Source organism: Typopeltis vanoorti, chromosome 7 (assembly GCF_054136105.1).
Source record: "Typopeltis vanoorti isolate ZY-2024b chromosome 7, IOZ_Tvanoo_1.0, whole genome shotgun sequence".
Taxonomy (NCBI): Eukaryota; Metazoa; Arthropoda; class Arachnida; order Uropygi; family Thelyphonidae; genus Typopeltis; species Typopeltis vanoorti.
In genome coordinates, this window is record NC_143555.1 from 122709991 (window position 1) to 122732875 (window position 22885).

The following is a 22885-nucleotide window of genomic DNA, read 5'->3' on the forward strand; positions in this document are numbered from 1 at the left end:
CCCTAACGGTGAGGCACGCCCTTCCTAAGGTAGGGGAGAGGGTGTACATTATGAATTAGTAAAAATCATTATATAAAGCGGCACGAATTAAACAGGTTTCAGCTTAAGCCTTACGATGTGCAGTACAAGTTGGTAAGAATTTGAGCTAATTAATATTTTCGTTGAAAATCGACGGGTAACAACTGCTTTTGATGTGTTATTTCAATTTTCGTAGATTTTAGATGGTAAAAAATAATAATAATTAAAATTGTTGTACCCATGTAAGTACAGTAGGTTTAAAAAAAGTTTTTTTTCGCCTCTTCTCACTATTCTTGTGCTATCGATTGACTTATTAGCTCTGAAGAGCAAGTGTAAGAGTAATAGTAGTTGAATTTTTGTCGTATCATTGCCATCTACGCATCACAGCTGCTTTTATTCTTTCTATTTCAAGTTGGAGGCGTATTTCGATTAATTTCCACACTGATTATGCGAAGCTAATATACGCACGCACAGGTTGTCCTCGACTTAAAGATGAGGTTCCGACATAAGTCAGAGATCACTGTACACACTTCATGAATCATAATGTCACGTAATACAGCAGCTACAGCTTTTTCATTCTTATGCTGCCATGTTATTTTCACTTTCATTCCTAAATCAGTTGTCTTTCTTTTTTTTCCATAAATATTAGAAGAATCACTTTTTTTTCCTTGCTGACCATTTTTACGAAGAAATAATGCCAGTCAAAAAATCTCAAACGAAAAGTTTTCTATGCACAATGAAATCGCTAAAAGACTCTAACCACGTGTTGGCTAGCGTGAAAAGAACAGCTGAAGACCTTCAGATGTCAAGTCGTAGGAAAAGATGAAAATCAATAAAATATTTCGAGTCATTTATTTCTGAGTTTACATAAGTTTAGTGATGAGGACAATCGCGACATATCAAGGCATGCCGTATCGAGGGTTGTTTTCAGCAACAAATGACAATTTGTTGCTGAAAATAATTGTCAAAATGAGATTGTCAAAGTGCTTCAAGAGCTCAGTTGGTAGTAACGATCATTGCTCCTACAAAGCTCTCTTAGTCCAAGATTTTTTTTGAAGGAGGAGGAGGATTGAGAGTAGCAACACCTCTACCTAGAGCATCCCTAACATGCTCCATAGGATTGAGGTCAAGACCTGGCTGGCCAGTCCATACGTGCGAGAGTCTTCTTGAAGATATTGTTTTGCGTACTTCGCTCGATGAGGATGAGCATTATCGTCTCTTAGGATACGGGGTTCATGAACTGGCCTGCATAAGTTGCAGCATTCATGGTTCTGCTAGGAATCACATACAGTTCGGTGGGTCCATCCAACAAGATGATACCCTTCCAAACCATAACACTACATTTCTATGGGATTGAGATCTGGGGAGTGTGTCAGCCACTCGTATCACCACTGCTCGTGTATGATGTAGAGTGATACTGTCGTCCATAAAAAAAAAAAAAAGGAATTCTTCGCCTACATTACGAAACAATCGAACATAACGTTGAAGAAATTTGTTGTAATATCGTTCACCAGTCAGAGCCCCTTTTTCTAGCACTTGTAGTTCGATGCTCCATTAAACATGATGTCTCCCCACACCATAACCCTAGCACGGCCTTGTCTATCCCTTTCAAAAACATTCTCGAGATGGTAAGCAGTACCACTTTCACGCTAGATCAAGTGCTGTATAAAAACGGAGGAAAATTTTAAAACGACTCTGATCTATAAAGAGTACATCAGTACAATGAGCTGTGGACAGACTACAGGCTTTCTGGCATATGTTTTGTCACAGTTTGTCGAGATATTCTTGTGCTGTGCATGAATGGAGCCGACTTGCAAGCTGATCTGCCGTGGTGCTTGGATTACGCTTTACTGTTATAACCAAAAATCTGTTTTCATGCTCCTTGGTAGAGCGAGGGCGACCTCTTAGCAATCTCCTGGAACACATTCCATTGGTTTGAAACATTGTCCAGAGCCTGAATACAATGTTATGTGAGATTCTAAATTCTCTGGCAAAAAAAAAGAAGTAATTCCTTCTTTAAGCTTTCCAATAATTCTACCCCCCCCCCCCGTGAACTCATCTAGATGATGGCTTTGTTACATTACAAGAGATCCAAGTTTGCAACGTTATTTCTTCACGAAAAGAGCTTCCTTCAAACACAATTTGCTTAGCGCAGCCTTTTGCCTTTTATCCTGTTGAGTGCCACCACATCACCCCTTTGCGCCCCATTCGAAAATTGGAATGCGTACCCGCTTTCTACTCTAAATCGTCAGTTATTATACAAATTGACGCAAGCTGATTCGTCTGAATTTTCAGTTGTAAACTTGAGGAACAGTGTTCGTCCTTAGGTTTTGGACACCAGTATAGAAATGAAGTCAAAGTTACACCTATATTGGTAATTGTGCAGGTCGTTGACGCTTGATTTCGACGCAGTATAAATGGCCATGCCAAGATAAACAAACGGATGGTTTTCATTAGTACAATCGCGTGTCCATAATTAGTTCGTGATAGAAGCAGGTAGTTGGCGTGGTCTACACAATAGCACTGTTATTGTAGTACTAAATTGTATGAAAAAACACATTCTGTGTTTCTTTATATATACTTTTTCCTTCCCTTTTCATATAACTTATAACAGTTTCCTGTTGATAATAGCATAGAATACGCACATATTAAATTTTAAAAATAACTTTTTTATTTAATATGTACGCATTTTTTAAAAATGTATTTAAATGTAGCACTGGATTATGTACATATTTATATTTTGTTTTTCGCATTAACTGACGTTTTTAGTTACCTGGCTGTATTGGAAAACTTTCATTTGGTTTCATTCATTGCATCTCGACTATACGTTATGCTGTACTTGCCGCATCTTTTAGAGTCTGTGTAAAAAAATAATTACATATAAAAAAAAAAAACATTGATTCGAGATAGCAGATAGCTTAATGTTACGATTCCAACAACCAGTTCCATTTTAGCAAAGGAGGTATTACTGTCTCACCAAAATTGCGAACTTTCGAAAGATTAAATTACAGTATTACTGTAGTTATTATTGCATCACACCTCCATAGAATCTAAGGACTCATCGCGGTAGGACAATCAACACCACGTCATATTACGCCATCTATCACCTACTAACAGCGTTTTTGTAGATTTGCGTGCGTTCTTTGTCCGGATTGCCTGTTTGTGGGATGAAAAAATCCGAATTTCTCATAAGGATTGAAGGCGAGTCAACTGCTCTCACACGGAGATAGAAGGGCAGTTGATTCGCTTTCAATTGAAGAAAAGATATGGTTCATCTTCATTACGGCAATCGAAGGGCGCATGTCCCCATTGTTCTTCCATCTGTTAACTTATGAATTATGAGTAATTACGAATTAAATTTAGTTATTTTTTCCTCGTTATGTATTATTTATTTAAGAAAGGTGCCAATTTATTATATTTTATTTTTTCTTGCTATACGAAACTGGCAGATGCGCACACGTTTAACGCTGCCATCATTTCGATGTTTGTCATAATGGGGCGATAGCACAAATGTTTCGTTTCCGTAAATTGGTTGGACTAGTTGATAGATGGGGTCCATAAAGGTTTCCTTCTGCACTCCAATTAAAAAGCACTGCAGTCCAGTGGTTGTTTATGCCAAGTACCTTTCATGCTCAGCTGGGCGTATGAAAAATATAGCACTAGCACGTTATGCCTATTAGTCGTGACATCAGCTGACTTTGAATTTTAAGTTTTATTAATTATATATACAGGGTGTTCGGGATAAATTTGACATATTTATAATTAATTATATTTTTCCGTAAGTTACATGTATTAACACACACTTCTCTTCATTTAAAAGTTTGGACCCTTCTTCATTCATAAACAAGATGTCAGAAAGGATGGATAGCTGGAACCCACCTGAATCATGGAAGAGAATAACTTGTATCATGATGATTCGTGCCCGCCATCAAAATAAGGATATTACGACTGCTGCCCAATGCTCCCTGAATACAGTAAAAACAATCAGGCATGAACTAGAGACTTGCAATGGTGACTACGAGGATGTAGCAAGAAGAAAGATCCCTAGCAGACGATCTGATTGCGTTCGTACAGCAGAATTCCTCGCAAATCTGCAGGAACAGGTGTTGAAGAACCCTGGCATTGGAATTCGGGCTTTGTTCGTGGAGTTGCTAACTGTAGTCAAGCCCTGGATAACAAGGGTAGCCAATGGTAGGCCGTATGTATGGCAGCAGGATTCGGCCCCTTGCCACACCTCTGGGAAAAGTCAAAAATGGTTGTCTGAAAATTTCTACGACTTCACCAGTCCAAATGTTTGGCCTCCAAACTCCCCAGACCTTAACCCCATGGATTATTTTGTATGGGGCGCAGTTGAAAAAGACACCAATCGCACTTCCAGTAATACAAAAGCCCAGTTAATGGATAAAATTAAAACAGTTTTTGCGGCCCTTCCCAGGGAGACTGTAGCATCAGCTTGTTCGAGGTTCCGAAGCAGAATTGAAGCTGTGATCGATGCTAATGGTGGTTATTTTGAGTAAATCTTGTTGATAGTATTGTAATTAACTCTGCCTGTAATGTTTTTTTGTCAATTCATTAAATTTAATAGATACAAAGAAGATTTTCTTTTTCCTTACGAAACTGTCAAATTTATCCCGAACACCCTGTATATATATAAGGACTTTTAAATGAAATGTAAAATCACGAAAGTGGTAAATTTAAAAAAAAAAAATGAGAATGGAGGAGAAAGCATTAAATTAAGAATATGAACGCACTACTCAACCTATACATACGGGTACCTGGGTTGCTCGTAACACAAGACGCCGCTATCCTGAAAGCTCTGTGTCACTATAGCTCAATTTCGCTAGGACGACGCAACATTTGCCCTTTAAACCACACGGTTGGACATCCATTAAAGCACGGGTGTCCAACCGTGTGGTTTCCCTGGGCCACATTGAGTGAAGAAGAATTCTCTTGGGCCGCATATAAAATGTATAATGTAGTTAATGTATATAAGTAACAAAACTTACTTTATTTTTTTTATTTTTTATTATAACATTAAAAAAAAGGGCACAAAACTAGTGAGATATTTGGCCTTGTTTACGTGAAATAATGCATCAATGTCTGAGTCGATGGAAGTGGTTGCAATTCGTAGTGAGCACCCAAGGTTCTCGTCAGAAATTTTTGATCTAACTTGACTCTTCGTGTGCTTCATTCTTGAAAATCGTTGTTCACAATTGTGCTTACTACCAAAAAAAGCGATGACACGAATAAAGCGTCACTGTGAAGCGAAGGATATTTTTCTCTAGGAAGATAGGTTTATAAAAATCTAGCAAAGAGACATGATCAAATTTTTCTTTGAGTTGAATATCTGATTGCAACTCTATACATTACATTTGAAAACTCGGAAGTTAATGTATTTACATTGAATGAAAATTGGAGTCGCAAATATACAAAAAAAATTGATAATTTTTTCCGAAATCTTGAAACCTATTCTCAAATTCCTGTATCAAAACGGAAAGAAAGATAGCATATTTTTCACATCACATAATAATGTTAAAAGTTGAAGATCTTATGGGGCCGCATTACTAACAGCCTAGAGCCGCCCGTGGGTTGGACACCCCCTGCATTAGAGATACAGTTTGATTGCCATCTGGCTGCGATCAGTTAACTCAATCTCATATGGAGGTTAGCAGAATTTTCTTCATAAAGAAATTCGGGTTTTTCATCCTTCAAACCAGCAGACAAACATGCGCGATTTACAACATAATAAATGCGCTCACCTCACTTGCTTCAGGCGTAACTCCAAAACAAATAAGCCTATTCTCATGTAAACTGGTTTTTCATTCCACAAAACAGACCAACTGACCGGAGAATACTCGATTAGTAGATATAATAGCCTCATAATTCAGTAGTTGTTTCGGCTGTAATTACAAACCATACTTGTATAATTTTGGTCGCAGTGGTAATAGATGAAATGACTGTCTCTTGACGCTACTTGTGAAAGGTGCCGATTTATCTAAACGTCAGTGCCTTTTATTAAAAATTTTATAAGTGGAGCCGTTGAAGTGGTCACCTCACTTATCTAGTCCATCCTGATCACCATCGTAGCTAAACTGATACGAGTGTGGTTAGCTTGCTCAAGACGCTGGTGGTGGTGATTACTCAACATATGGCTCGTCTACTGTTCGATTTCCTTTCCCATATCCACGAGACAGTCAGTCTCGAGCTGTGGTTGTGGGGTTTCCTCACAGACATAAACTGCATGTGGAGTCCATGTCACTACTCTAGATGTGCGTAAGAAACCAACAAAGATATTATTAAATGATTACTTCCCTACTTTCAAAACAAGTCAAATTTTTATTTATTTAAGTCGATACTTTTATGCTCCCTTTTCTATTCACAATGTGGAGCAAGTATCTCTTTAAGAATTGATAATGGCCTCTAGAAAAGTAAGGAAGTTGTCTGGGTGAAATATAGAGTTGTATCCGAAATGTGCTGATTTATTTTCTCGAGTAACCCAACCTTACTGGTAAATATTAATTTAATAAATATAAATAATAGATTATCCATTTTGAGGAATTTAATCAATGTCATAACTTCGAATGGTAGACGATTGTGGTTGTTGACCTCGTAGTTTTTTAAAAGCTTTCTTGTTAAAGCGTTTAAAAGCTCGGAAATTTTAATTTCCGACCTCTTTTAAAATATTCTTAGGTTCATTTCCCCCCTTTCTCCCACCTACTACACAGCTTTCATACTTCCTCTTTAGGGAATAGATACACAATTGGAATTGAAGAATCTAGTGATAAATGTTTTGAAAGTTTGCAGTGCAACAATTGTCGACCCATTCAATTGCCATGTTCGCGATTTGGAATGATGTTAGAGCCTAAAAGTCGATGGCATAACGGTTGCATGAATGAAATTCAAGTAAGCGATGATTACTTGATGAAGCCACGAATACAGTATTTCATAAATACGTCGTTTATGCAGGTCTGCTAGGGCTCCTTAACCAAACGAATGCCTTTTTATTCAAATTCTTTAAAAGTATTGTCATTTTTAGGAAGGATAAAGTTATTCCTGCCATATAGCCACATGAACATGACTGTTGCGACAGGAAACTAAGATTTAGTAAAATAATTATAGTCTACGGATCTCACATAATGTTCGTTTAGTATTGCACCACTTGCCACCATCATCAAAGAACCTCATCGTCTTCTTTCATTAAGGGTTCGAACCAGATGAAAGAAAGAAAGAAAGCCATTTAATTCTTCTCAACTGAAAGAAACTCAGAATGTATACATTCGTACTCTATATGCATTTCATATATCACGTGGCGCGTTTTTTAATATATTTTTTTTATTTTCTTTTTATGATTGTGCATTTGTTTCACTCCTAATTATAAACATCACTAGTAATTTTTAAATTATGATTAAAATTTTTAAACACTCATTTTTTGAAATTTCAGTGCTTTCAGTTCATTGTCAGAATTACGACTTTAGGCTCCCCCAAAGCTTTGACGTAGTTTTCTCACTTTCATCCGCGAGTGGCTAGCAGTTAAAACCATTACTGGCCGTTTCTCCATATTGTTAAGATTGTGTTCAACAGGATAACTCAATCCCTTTTTAGCTTATGTTCCGTAAGAAGGAAAATAGGTTTGTAGAATCACCATGCAGTTTGTTGTCTCTTTCTCAGTTTTTGTACCCTTGATTCAATCTCCATAAAACGTTGGGGGGGGGGGAGCTTGCCACCTTTTCTTAATCTTGTATTGTACATAAGTTTCTAAAAGAAAACGAAATACGCTATATTCACGTATATTCTTTTCAGGCCATTCAGTTGTAAACGTTGACTAAATCTACTATCTAAAACACAGATGGTAGTGAAATGACCCGAGCGAGTTCACTTTGAGTTTACGACCATGCCTACAAATTGCACATGCAAAATTTGCTATTATGCTGGTATCCGAATGTAAATACAGATCGACCTTAGATCTTTAGTTTTATATTTCTCAAGCTACACATACTCACTTATACCTTATAAATAAGAGAAATTTAAAGTGACTGTGGAAGATGCATAATCTGTATTACCATGTTCTTATCTGCTTCATCTTGAAGTATTTTATATATACTTTGAATTTGTAAAGGTTTTTAACATCCTACTGCAGATTTCGTTTGTCCAGAAATATTAAAAATCATTGAGTTGAAAAATAACTACAGTTGTTGAAAATTATTCTGGCACAGAAAAATGATCAAAAATTTCACTTGCGATTCCTCCAAAAAAACTTGAGAATCGCAAGTGAAGATGCGAGTCATTTCATATGTGACGAGCACTCACGAAATCGAAATGAAATAGGACATTATTGATATTACGTGACACAAGAAGTACAACGGCTCATCGCGGGAGAACACTGCCGTTGCGTTTTGTTCTCTGGGCGATTTACCTGTATGCGGGATGAAGAACGAGAGTGTTCCGGAAACCCCTGCTACCTTCTTATGAGATCGGCTAAGTCATCTTCAACTGAAAAAGACCATATAAAAATTCCTCTCGTCAAAACGAGAATCTTACTCAGGTCGTTTTCAATCCAAAGGTTACGTGTTTGTAGCCGGTATAAATATTTATACCGGCTACAATATTTATTAAAAACTGTGTCCGGATGAGATGGCTGTGAGAAGAGAACTGACAGTTTGAAAGGCGTTGTAATAGGATGCCATATTGCAGGCCTATCTGTTGGACAAATTGGGCTATCCCAGGTCAACAATCACAGCGAGTCGAGTACAAGTGCTACCAGTAGTGGACGACCCATCACTCTACCGAACGTGACCGTAGGGTGCTACGAAGGATCATATGTAAAAACCGTCATTCTTCGGCCAACATGTTGAATGTGGAGTTCCGGGCATCGACTGGAACAAGAATCTGCACAAAAACATTCACAACCGAGGCTCACAGCATAGGTTTTTCATCGTAGAACTGTAATATGCAAGCCGCATATTACCTGAACCACATGCAGCGTTGTCTTCAGTGGTGTAAAAAGCGACGAATCACTCTACACCCGAACAGGACTAGTGTGGGTGTGGCGGATGCTCTTACCAGAGTGCATAACCCCAACTATGAAATTCGGAGGTGGTGGTTTTATGGTATGGTCCTGTTTTTCCAGGTTTGGACTTGTACCTCTGTTCATGATGCCACGAACATTGAACTCTGAGAGGTATCTGAACATTCTTGACAAAGTGCGATGTTTCCTATTTTGTGGTATTTTTACCATTGTATCTTTCAGCAAGACAATGCATCGTCATAAGGCTTCTGCTGCTGTAGCTGCGTGGTTTGTGGACGTGAACATCAGCACACTTGACTGGCCTCCATAGAGCCCTGATCTCAATTCTATTGAGCATCTGTAGGATGAACTCATAACATGCCTACAGGAAAATAGTCCAAAATTCCCATTGATCGCTATCATACGCTTGTGGAAAGAATTCCCCGTAGGATTGATGCAGTCATCGCAGCGAAAGGAGGTCCTACATCTGATAAAGGTGGGCGCCATGGCATTTTGTGTCTCATACTACGGTGTCCGTTGACTTCTTTCCAAGAAGGGTTATGGGAATATAAGAGTGATAGTGGTAAGAATTCTGTTTTATATTGAGCTTATTACAACATAGATTTCTTCTTATTATTATTGGAATTTATGTACAGTATTATCTCTCTCTCTCTCTCTCTCTCTCTCTCTCTCTGTGTGTGTGTGTGTGTGTGTGTGTGTGTGTGTGTGTGTGTGTGTGTGTGTGTGTAACTGCTTTGGCAAGATCGCCATATAATTTAATATTTATTAAAAACTAATACACAAGTATTACTATAGCACACACCGCAGTGATGAACTTGATCATTATAATACACTGCCGATAAAACGGATATAGCCGGTCTGGTTGGCCGAGTGGTTAGCGTAACCGCTCTCCAGCCAAAAGGTTGCGGGCTCGAATCCCGTCGTGGGCATGGATGTTTGTGATCGTCTGTGGGAACACTAGTGATGGTGTTGGCGATGGTGTAGTTGGTGTATATGAGTGATAAAAAGAGAGAGCTGTAGAATAGATTTCTCTCCCTTGATGAGTCTTTATCCTCCCTGGAGGTTTCACGTAATAATAATAATATGCTAAAAGGAGTGTTAATTTACGACAGCTACCGATTTCAGATAGCAAAAAAAAAAAATCGTCAAAACAACGTGATTGACACGATGGAAAATGATGCTGTCAGTTGGTTTACATCATGTATGAGGCTTGTGTTTTTATGTCCAGAATAGTGTTTTCTTAATTACTAATTATAACTTTCTGCCTACCACTACCCCTAAACCTCTAGCTTCCTCTCTTTCATGGAGTACAGTGCCATCAATGTAATACACAACTTGTAATCTGTTTATCCCAGAATGCATAACTTTACATTTCTCCACATTGAACTATAAATCGTCTCGCAAGCGCTTCACATCACCTCGATTAACTATTATTCTACCTAATTTTGCATCATGACCAAACAACTAAATATTTCTTTTCAGGTTATTTCCTATATCATTTATGTACAAATTAAACAGTAATGGTCCCAGCACTGAACCTTGCAGCACACCACTAGTCACCTGCTTTCGCCTATATTCTGCCCTTCCATATCCCACTTTTTGATATCTGTTCAGCAGCTATATATATATATATATATTTTTTTTTTTTTTTCATTTTTAATATAAACTGACTATAAACCCGAGAATTATAACAAATTGAGATTTATTTGCAAACGCAACATGTTTCGTCGAGATTGACTTCATCAGGCGTTAAGAACATAGAAAGATATTAAAAGACACTGAAATAAACATTGAGACACTCTAAAGCTATACAATTATAAAGTTATGATATTCGACTGTAAATTACAGTTATTATGAACTTGTGCTATAGTCCGTGTTAAAGTTCTATTGTTGTACACTTGTGCGTGTGTGGAACCGCGCGATCTCCAGTATCTGATAGTAGAGCTGAAAGAGTCAGGCAAATTATAGCTGAGATTATTGTTCATATTAAAGAGGGGTCCAAGGTGATTTCTTTTGACTCGACAATGCGGCGTTCTACCTCATCATGGCAAATGTGTAGGTTTGAAGTTGATGTCCAATTTACTTCATGTTGGCGGCTTTCGTTCGTGTTTATTGAAAACAGGACATGGCCTGATAGGGCAGTTGCTCTATAATATATATATGTATTCAATATATTATGAATATATTATGTATTCAAGATACCAAGTAATTTTATATAAACCCGGTTTGTTAAATAAATAATATATATATATATATATATATATATATATATATATATATATATATATATATTATCGACGGCTGCAAGTAAGAGATGTTTAGCTACATAATTTGGCGTTTCTGATATGGCTGTTGATTTGTTGGACATCAAGTTAGATTTCCAGGGTTGCATATTGTTGGTTCTTGGTACCAGCGTTTTTGGTATTGGCTTTTGTAATATTGCTGCAGGTATTTTGTTGTTTCTGAAAGGATGATATGTTGATTTTTATTACCTGTTTTCGTGTCATTTTTATATGTTTATATGCTGTTATTTTTATTTTGTAATCCTATTTGTCTTCTGTAATTTCCCATAACAAATTATATGCAATTGTTCGAAAAAACTTTTCTATTTTGATATGTGTAAATTATGATTATATTACATTCTGTAAAATTCTTCTGTTTTTCTTGTACTTATTTGTTGTTATGGTTTAAATGAAATTGAAAGTTGTTTTTTTTTTTCTGTTGTTTGTTTTTCGCTTATTTTCTTAATGTTTGTGTTGGGATTATGTTGACAGTATTGTTGGTATTTCTTTATTTGGATTTTTTTTTTTTTTTTTTTTTTTTTAGCTGTTTCTGTTTTGTTTGTGCTCTACATTCTCTTAGCGTTTTACTCTCAACACAATTTGCGTTATTAAAAAAAAAATATTATTTTGTGGTTTTTGTATGTCGTATGTTAAGGGTTTTTAAACTTGAAATGTTTTCTTATATATAGTTTTCTCATCTCCCTAGTGCAGTGCTGCGCAATTGACGCGCCTTAATATCTTCTTGACTCCCAGGAGGTTTCTATAAATAATAATCAGCAAAATTTTACCTGTTGATTGCATCGCAAATCATTCGTATTTTGCTAGCAGCTAACGTCGTAATCAGTTATAACGAGAATAAATTTGCTTTTAAATGCAGAATTAATTCTTAAAATCTGGATTAATTGCAATTATGTTATTATGCATGGAAATTAAAAAAAAAAAATCTTTAAGTTTCCCAGCATCCAGCCAAAAATACTAACAAAATAAATGCCTATTGCAAAACTGAAGTTCACATAGCATTCTTCTTCTGGTCGACTGGGTAGGAGCCAGGTCAGGCACGTGTCCAAAATTTAGTTGGCACACGGAAATGTCTCTTGACGAAGGTAAAAGGCGTGGCAAAATACTGCAAGTAGGTGGTAGATAGTTTCAAGGGCAAACTTAGCCTTCGGTTTTTTCTTTCTTATGACGTCATAAAATTACGAATACTGCTCTAACTTGCTTGCAGGGTTTCTGTTATCCAAATAATGCCTACCTACGTCATCTTCGGTACTGGTGAGCAGATGTTACTTGATAATAATAAATTTTGTTTATCAAAGAAGGCATTATTGATCATGTTAAAACATTAGTATAGTAGAATATTCCGCCTTCGATGAGTCCTTGGAGGTGTGATGTAATAGTAATTATTGACGCCTCCGTAGCGCTGTTGAAAGGACGACTGAAGACTGTGCCCTTCGATTGGAAAAGCCCTGTTTGATATGATAAGGAATCCTAAATGACAGTTTTTCAGTTGGATGTGATATCATACAGAAGTGGCAGAGTTTTAAATGTAGGTAAATCAACAAGAAAACACACAATTAAGAGAAAAAAAATACTATTAGTGAGCTAGAAAGCGTAATGTTTTTTTGTGTTGAGGATTATGTAGTGTAGGCGATGAGTCCTTTTTCACATAATAGTACTGTTGTCTGATCGCCAAACATTGCTTAGGATTCCTTAAATCGTAATCTAAATTGTCTAGTTTCTAGTGAACATGCAAATTATTTTTAGCTATTTTTAAAAACTGGTTTGTGAAATCAAACCTGATTTTGAGTGCTTTTCATTTGTTCAATAATATTTAGGAGCTTGTGTTCCCACAACCTATTAAAGAAAAAACGGCGTGTTTGATCATATGTATTCTTGTATAGTGACATCATTCATTTTCATAAGTTGTATACTATATACACAACTTTGTTTTTCCGTTCTTTTACGAATGGAAACAAAATTGAAACAACATAATAAACAGCATGGAGGCTTGATATAGCTCGAAAACGTATCATCTATTAAATTTCAATTCCATCCAGGTCAGTTCAGCATTATTACTATTAGCTTGAATCATGTGCATCCTAAATCCTCAATTTTATTTAAATTCCGATCAGCAAGAGCTATGTTGTTCTGCATGTAATTTCAACACACCATTACATAACTTTACAAACTAGAAATGTTTTTGCAGGTATTCTTCCTCATGAAAGAAACGTGGGATTCATGTGGAAGAATACTGGGTGGGGGGAGAATTTAGTCCTCCTCTGCATAAGACTATGCAATGGCATAACTTGACAAGTTTTTTTGTAAGATTTTTTTAGACCAAATTTAAATGAAATCTGTCCAGTCAAAATCCACTAATAACTAGCATACGTTTTATATGGTAGGCAGTTTTGTTAACTACTGAGAGAACATTAACATGTTTACTTGGAGGCTTGATATAGCTCGAAAACGTACCATTTGTTTGAAGCGGGGGACTCAGATTATCTTATTCTTAGTAGTCCATTAAATGTGCAATGAATTTATAGCATTTTATGGGTGGTTATTACATTACAAAAAGGGATAGATAGGCAAAACAAACGATGAGGTCTGCTACAATTCCTTTTTTTCCTCATCCCCTTTCTGTATGAAAGTTTTTTAAAACATGAAGAAAATGAACCAACATTGTTTTAAAAATTTGTCAATGTATGGATCTTTGGATTAGAGCCTCCAAATTTGGATTAGTAGCTCAGTTGTTATAGACGAAGCCCTTTGATCGTAAAGACCTGGGTTCGATTCTCATCCATGACATGAGGAACCTTTTGTGTGGTCTCTTTCGACTAAAAGTGAGTTAGGCGGTCTCATACAGAGGTAGAGGGTTTTCATCCCTCAGAACATGCAAACCAGCCAATAGAACACACACAATTTACAGACAAGAATACTTGGAGGCATAGAGGTAACCACCTTATCCTTGTCTTACAGTTAGGAAATCCACAGATGCTAGAAGGCTGTGGGTGCTTTAGTGCCTGTTAGAGCCACTGATGGATGGATCCTTTTGAATTGAGTGTAGCTATATTTTCATCATCATCATCATCATCATGCGTATCAAGGATTTAGGCCTAGCATGGCCTGTTCCGGCCTTAGAAGTCATCGTTTAAGAGGACAGAGGACGTCCTGGTTTTCTTTTTCCTAATGGCTTGTACTTTAAGGCTTGTTTTGGTAATCTTTCTGTTTTCATTCTTTGAACGTGTTCCATCCATTTATGTTTATATTTTTTAATTTTTTCTATTACTGGTTCTTGGTTTAATTCTTTCATAATATCTTAGTTTCTTTTGTGATCAAATAGGGTATACTTTGCAGTTTTTCTCATAAACTTCATTTCTGCTATTGTTAATCTTTGTTTGTTTTTTTGTTTTATTGTCCAGATTTCGCTTCCATACATTAAGACTGGCAGGGCTAATGTATTATATACTTTTAGCCTGGTTTGTTTTTGAACTAGGTTTGGTTTAAATATAGAGTTAATTACACTTGTTATTTTTAAATATTTTGCAATTTTTACGTTTATATCTTTTTCATTTTCATATGTGATCGTACATCCTAGGTAGTTAAATGAATTCACCTGTTCTAAGATCTTATTATCTATTACTATTTTAGTTCTTGCTGGATCTTGTCCTTTAAAGGCCATAGTTTTTGATTTTTCCATTGATATTATCATACCATAATCTTTGGATATCTCATTTAGATCTAAAATAGCTTTCTGTAAGTTATCTTCAGAATTTGTAATTATTATTTGGTCGTTGGCAAAGAGGAGAGTGTTTAAGTTAACTGTAGGAGAAAGTTTAATTCCTTGATGTAAATTTTTATTTCATTTAAATAGATATTAAAAAGAGTTGCTGAGAGGGGACATCCCTGTCGGATCCCTTGGTTTATCTCTCTCGTATATGATAGCTCGTGATTTAATCTTATTTGTATTTGATTATTTTCATATATATTTATGATAGCTTTTAGGATATTATTTGGTATTTGTCTTTCTTTTAAGATGTTAAATAATATGTTTCTTTTAACTTTGTCAAATGCTTTTTCAAAGTCAATAAATCCAATATGTGTTTCTAAATTATATTCTCTTCTTTTCTCTATTATTAATTTTAGGCAAAAGACCGGGTCTATACATGATCGTCCTTTTCTAAATCCATTCTGTACTTCTAGAATAAAGTTTTCAGAATATTTCATTAGTTTGTTATTTAAGATTCTGCTGTATATTTTGTAACAGGAATTTATTATACTGATACCTCTATAGTTTTTAGGGTCATCTCTATTATCTTTCTTAAAGATAGGAATCACAATTGCTTTTTTCCATTCTGTTGGGGGAATACCAGTTGAGTAAATTTTATTTAAAAATAATAAGAGTCTTGCTTTATTTTGAGCTAAGGAAGTTTATTCATGCAACATAGATACATATGCAGGAGGAGAGAAACAGGTTCATCTTAGAACTTGGCTGTGCTTTCATTCAAGTTCTGTGAGTTATTTGTAATTATTGACTATATATATATATATATATATAAAATGAAGCAGATTCAGCTTAAGAGGGAAAAGCATGCATTATATATCTAAATTTTCACTTTGAACTGAGCTAACTAAAGTTTGTTAAACCTAGGTCTGAACTGGAGTGTGGTATTATCAAGAGTAAGGGAAAGTTAAGTGAGAGCTTTCTTGCAAGAGAGATTATTTGAATCTCTTAAAAAGTGCTAGTTTGTCCTTGCTATATTGTTCATTAACCATGTGTTAATTGGAGAGAGGGAGAAAAAATGATCTTACTTCATTGTATTGGCATTATTATTTTTTAAAATATTTGTAATTTTGGCAATAGCATTTGAGCTATCTAAAATTTAGCTGAAAATTTGCAACCTTATTCAAGTTATGAATAATAAATTCCCAATATATATATATATATACACACACTCAAGCATAACTGGATTCCACACCAAAATGTATGTTAAAAACATTATTATCTTAGTCTCTCAAAGATTAAATTAAAAATGTAAAAACAGTTTAATTATGCTTAACTAAATGGTAACCAAGCAGATGTCAAGTTTGGATTGACACAGTTGCATTAAGAGAATCCAGCCTCCTACTCTAGGACTTAGAAAATGTGGGAGTTTTAACAGTAATGGCAGAAAAAAGTAAAATTAAGAAGTGATAGCTGAACATAATTAGTAAACGTGCAATTCCATCTCTCTCTCTCCCCCACCTGCCAAGAATTTGCATTTATACTTTTGGTCCAAACCTAATGATTTAGGCCTAGCCCAGGGATTAGGATTGGACTTGCTCAAGAATTGTAGAATTGTGTTTTTGAGACCCTTAAAGTTTTGACTTTTAAATTTTTTTAAATACAGTGTATATAAAATTGTAAGCACTGCCTAATCAGACTAGCCCTTCTTGCACAATAAAGCCATGCTATTTGAAATAGATCCATAAAGTCATTTCTTCTATTAGTTTCTCTTTTCAGTTTGATAATTGCTATGAGCAAGGATGGCAAGTGCATAGGCACTGTGGAACTGCAGCATCCCCAATTTTTCTAGATATTATTATTATTATGTGACACCTCCAGGGAGTTCAAAGACTCACCGAGGGAGAGTGCGCCAACAGCATTGAACGATGTCTCCTTCCAACTGCTATCCGTGCTCAGACTTGCTTAACTTTTTGCTGAGCCATTAGTAGCAGAGGCTGTTCCAATCGACAACCTTTATTAATTTATTTATATTTGCTTGTAATATTTAATTTTATCATCAACAATCCTATACAATTCTCTTATTTTGTATAAAAAATAATAAAAATCCATCTTGTAGCACTTAGGAGGGTGAAGGAACTAGCAGCACTGTGTTTACCACAGTGTCATATTGCTAGTATTTGCATATGCGCGCAAGCATATGCACATCATAGTGAGATGCGAGCTATTAGCGTAATGCGGTACTGCCCATTGCGCAGTTCCACTGTTGTTTATATGCAGTTTGCACCAGTAGTAGAGTGTTTGTAGTGCTTATCGTGTTTACTCCATCTCGTTAAATATTTGGACATTACAATTAAAGGATTTAATTGTAATGTCCAAAAATTGTAAATCCATTCCTTTAATTACAATTAAAGGAATGGGTTTTATTTTAAAGTAATTTTGAATTATACCAAACTATAATTTTAGCGATAATAAACAATATTTTCTCATGTTTAATTTTTTACCATAATTTTGATATTTTATCCAAACACGTATACACTGTTGAAAGTTTATTTTTCACTTGGTTAGACTATAATAAATTTAGTTTAATCCTTTATCCACGTGTGAGCAAACAAAGTTTGCATCTGAAAATATCTTCAGGACTGAATATGGTGTTGTACTACCTTGCTGGGGTAAGGTAGTACAACACCAGGCAACTCGTAGCAAAGGTGAACCAAGCTAACAACACTCCTATCCCAGTGTCTCCCATAATGCAAAACACATCTCCTTGCAGATGTGTATAATGTTATGCATTAAGGGATTGGCCACTACCCAGATTAGTTTTGACCTTTATTGAGGTCTCTTCAGTGGGAGCCAGGCATAGAGGTGGAGATACTAGGCAGAAGCAATAGCGAGGTCATCTTTCCCTATAAGGGTTGCCAAAAGGTGTGCCACCTTTTTTATTAAATTACTCTGGATTTAGAGAAAGATGTTGAAAGTTTATTTTTCACTTGGTTAGACTATAATAAATTTAGTTTAATCCTTTATCCAAGTGTGAGCAAACAAAGTTTGCACCTGAAAATATCTTCAGGGCTGAATATGGTATTGTCTACCTTACTGGGGTAAGGTAGTACAACACCGGGCACCTTGTGACAAAGATGGACCAAGCCCAAGCTAACAACACTCCTATCCCAGTGTCTCCCATGATGAAAAACACATCTCCTTGCGATATGTATAATGTTATGCATTAAGGGATTGGCCACTACCCAGACTAGTTTTGACCTTTATTGAGGTCTCTTCAGCAGGAGCCAGGCCCGAGGTGGAGATACCAGGCAGAAGCATTTTCCTTCTGCCTGGTATCTCCATTTGATACCTGGTACCTCAATAAAGGTCGAAACTATTTGGGTAGTGGCCAATCCCTTAATGCATAACATTATACATATCTGCAAGGAGATGTGTTTTGCATTATGTGAGATACTGGGATAGGAGTGTTGTTAGCTTGGTCTACCTTTGCTACGAGTTGCCCTGTGTTGTACTACCTTACCCCAGTAAGGTAGTACAACACCATATTCAGTCCTGAAGATATTTTCAGGTGCAAACTTTGTTTGCTCATACTTGGATAAAGGATTAAACTAAATTTATTATTATTATTAACGTATACACACTGTACTTAGAGTGTGTATGTATATTTCGAAAGTTGCAGCACCTCCACAATTTAAAGCCACGAGCCGCCACTGGTTATGAGTAAAAAGAAAGTACAGCAATCCCTCGATTAATGTGCCTAATGTGTTGTTTAAAACGGGTGTATTAATCGAAAATGCACTAATCAAATATAATAACCTATGGAAAAAAGTATAAATCATTCCTCAAATTTCTTTTTTGACCCTTAATTTTTTTATAAAAGAATTAGGGTATGTCTCAGGGCTAGTTAAAGGACAACCATGAAGCTGAAAGACAATAAAACATATTCAAAATATAAATTTATTATTCTACTTCTTAACAAAGAATTGAGCTAACATAGTTTGGCAAGCATTCTGTTTCTTTTTTTCATACAACTGACTGTATGGCCCTATTGCCTTTTCTGCTCTTTTGCAAATTTTACTGCTTAAGAACTTCGATTGTACGAAAAATATTTTCAGGTTGTTTCTGTGAAATCTCTTTTGGCTGACTGTCAGTGGTTAAATTTTCTTCATATTCTTCAGGATCTTCCCGCTGTGCATCTAAATTTAGCAAGTCGGAATTACTCAATTCCTCAGAATGAAATTTAATTAACTCTTGGAGGTTATCGTTGTCAATCTCATCAAACCCAGTTCACACCCAATGTTGGCAATTTCCTAAACAATATTAATGCTGTTGATGGTGAGCCCTAGGATTTTGTGCCCTATAAACTACCATGGGTTTTAACTTTAGATCACCTTCGGCATTGCCACCTAATAGAAGAGTCATTCTATCCTTTGCGACTTTATAACCAGGCTGAGATTTTTCTGATCTGGCCAGAAAAGTCTGTCTTGGAAGGCATTTGCTTCCAAAAAAAAGCTGGTTTCTTCAACATTAGATATTTGTTGGTCACAGCAGTTCCTTCTTCCACAATTTTCTTCGAAATCTCTGGGTAATTTGCAGTCACCTCCTTATCTGCACTTTCAGCTTCGTCTGTCATTCGAACATTATATAGGCTATTTCTCTTTTTGAAATGCTCAAACCACCCAGCACTGGAATTCTTCTTTTCCATCATTGATAGCCCTTTCTTTCAAGGTTGCAAAGAGACTTAATGCTTTTGATTTAATAACGTCCATGCTTAGCAGGATCTGTTTTTGGTTACAATCTTCAATCCATGTAGAAAGGTCTCTCTAATTCAGTTATTATAATACTTGGATTTTGAGTAGTCTGCATGCATGATGAATTTGAAGCAGCCTTACCTTTCTCTTTGTATTTAGCAGCTTTGCTTAAAACTGCTCTTACTTATAGTTGATTCACCCATTTTGCGTTCTTGTCTGATCTTTGCTCTGGACTTGCCTTGTTCATTTTTCTTTGAATGAGATTGATCACTTCAATGAGATTACTTTTTGAATCTTTTTCACACTTCCAATTTTTTGCTCAGTAATTTTTTTACTCATGATTAAAGGTTGGGAAAATACTTCAAAATAAAAAAGTAAGGAAAACAATTGCAAAGGAGACATGAAATATAATCAGCAAAATGCTATGTAATTAGCAGACAACATAAATTTTGGTGGTAAATTGGGAACATAGTGTACATGGAAATAGTACTACACTATTTCCATGTATACTATGTTCATGGAAATAGTATAGTACTGTATATGCCATTAAAAATAACTTTGTAAAATGTTTTAAATTGGTAACTAAATTATTATATCCTGGTGAGTGATTTTTTAAAACAGTTAGCTATAAAAAATATATATAGATAGAAAATTTTTTAAAATGTAACATTTATCTTTAAGATGTATGTAGGTGCATTAATTGAATTTGGGTATAGAAAAAATCAGACATACATTAATCGAGGGATTGCTCTATAGCCATGGTTTTATCAATTTCATGTTACATGGCTATTATGAGATGGCCATTGCAAAATATCACACTAAGCCAAAAATATGGGCATGTTATATCAGCGATAAGTTCCAAAAAAATACTTGGATGTTTTCCTCAGTTACCCGAACAGTGAAACCATGAAATTCATTTTACATTAGAAATTGATGAAAACAGACAACTTCCATTCCTTGATGTACTCATCTTCGTCACCAATCAAAACAGATTAACATTCTCAGTATACAAGAAAAAATTCAATACTATTAGATATTTACATCCTAATTCTCACTATCACCCTTCTTACATGATGATGATGATTTTCTCTTTTCATTCATTTTCGACCATATGGGACTTTGTAGGATTTGTAGGATGGGATTTTTACAGGGTGGTTCACCATTGCTTTCCCCAACACCCCAATTTTATATGGGCTCAGGACTGGCATATGGCTGAGATGTATTATCCGTGAACACACATGTAATCCATGTGTGTTCACGGGACCAGTTTGCCTGTTCTGGGGGAAGAAAAACCCAAGTTTTCAGGTGAAAAAACCCACTACCTCCATATGAGACCAGCTAACTCACCTTTAGTTGAAAGAGACCAGATAAAGATTCCTCATGTCACTGACAGGAATCGAATCCAGGTCCTTCCAACCAAGTCTGTACTGACTGAGCTACGGAGGCTCCTCTTCTTACATAAAACCCTTAAAAACAGAGTGTACCCTATATAGTAATATCAGCAAAAAGGAGCAAGACACAGATTATCTGAAAAGTTTGTTTAAAAACAAAAAGAAAAGGCTATAATCTAGAAACTATAACATCCTACAAAAACTACCAAATGACTCTGCAACATGCAGAAAGAGTAAATTACAAAGCACAGTCACTTTATTGTACAAAAACCAATGCAGATAAAATAATAGGTGTTGAAACGGTGACCTCGGTGTTGACTTCAGACCCATGAAAAATTTTTTTCTACATTCTTCCTCCCATCCTCATATCTATACTGTGTAAAATGGAGAAAACAAAACTTGGCATAGCCACCTCAGGCTTCCAATAAGTAGGGTGGTGCTGGTATTTCACCATGTTGGGAAAGTTATGTACCACATAGGAATCTAATTGGCATTTTTTCCAACTAGGGAAGATATATATAATGCATCAATACTTGCCTAAAGTGCCAGAGCTCTATATGTGGACATAGGCCATACTACAGGAATGTGGTGTTACTTGACTAGAAGAAATTATATATTGCACACCACCAGTGAATTGGTGGTCCAGATAAGTTAAATGTTTGCAAGAAATGTGTTATAACAGAGTATTGTTATGCTGTGCTGTATCATATTCTAACTGTCACTAAAATGATTCTATATGCTTCATTTTTTTTTCTTTTTCTTCTTTTTTTCACACAGTTTTCTTATTACATGAGTGAATTTCTTTTTCCGTTTACATTGAGTTCAACTTGGTTCATTTCCATAAAGCCACAGATGAATGTTATAATTCCTTATAAGACAGTGTATTTATATTAATACAACACATTAATAACATTTTGTTTATTTTTCTGATATTATTGTTATTATAGATACTATTTTTAGAAATTTCATTATTTAAAAAAAAAACATTATTACTGTCATAGGTGTAAATGTTGCCAAAAAACCTCGGCACAAGGGGCTTCTTAATACTCTACTGTGCTGCTTTGGTTCAAAATCGAATAGACCTAACCCTCCAATTCATGCAGAAGAAAATGGACAGTATATACCTAAGGTAGTATATAATTCTAGTGATAATTTATCTATTTAGAGATAAATATTTAACACTAGTTATCCCAACTGTATTTTATAGAAATGTTTTAGAATTCTAGGTGTCTTTCTTCTAAATTTAAATTAGTTGTTTTCTTGATTGTTGAAAAAGAATATAGCTGTACCATATGATCTGACAATATATTAATTTTATTATTATCACATCTACTTCCATGGAGTCAGCATACTCATTTTGGGAGGTTCACTAACCAGCAAATTATTTATCACATTGAACCTTAAAATGTTCATACTCCCAGCATTTGCAACACATTCTAGTAATGTGTTCTGTTCACACACAATTCTTCATGTACTTCTTACTTCTACTTCTTACACCTTTCTTCAATTACACAATCATACAACTTCCAGAGATGACTTCTTGTTCTTCACCTCTCACCTTCTACTCTTTTTATAATTCCACATGTGTTAATCCAATAAAATTCCACCACTGACTTAAATATCCATCACATCACCTCTTTTCCAGCTATCCACTGAACTGAAGTTTACATTCTTTTAATTTCTCTTGATGATCA

At 35.6% G+C, this 22885-nt stretch overlaps 1 protein-coding gene across 2 annotated transcripts in view; it reads left to right on the forward strand.

Annotated features, from left to right (window-relative positions):
• Positions 1–22885, forward strand: part of LOC150105012 (carboxy-terminal domain RNA polymerase II polypeptide A small phosphatase 1-like) — a 184554-nt gene that overhangs the window by 84259 nt on the left and 77410 nt on the right. For both annotated transcript variants that reach the window (XM_090395454.1, XM_090395456.1), the window contains exon 2: positions 22193–22320. In XM_090395454.1, coding sequence (XP_090251580.1) covers positions 22193–22320 — 128 coding nt within the window. The remainder of the gene's footprint in view (positions 1–22192; positions 22321–22885) is intronic.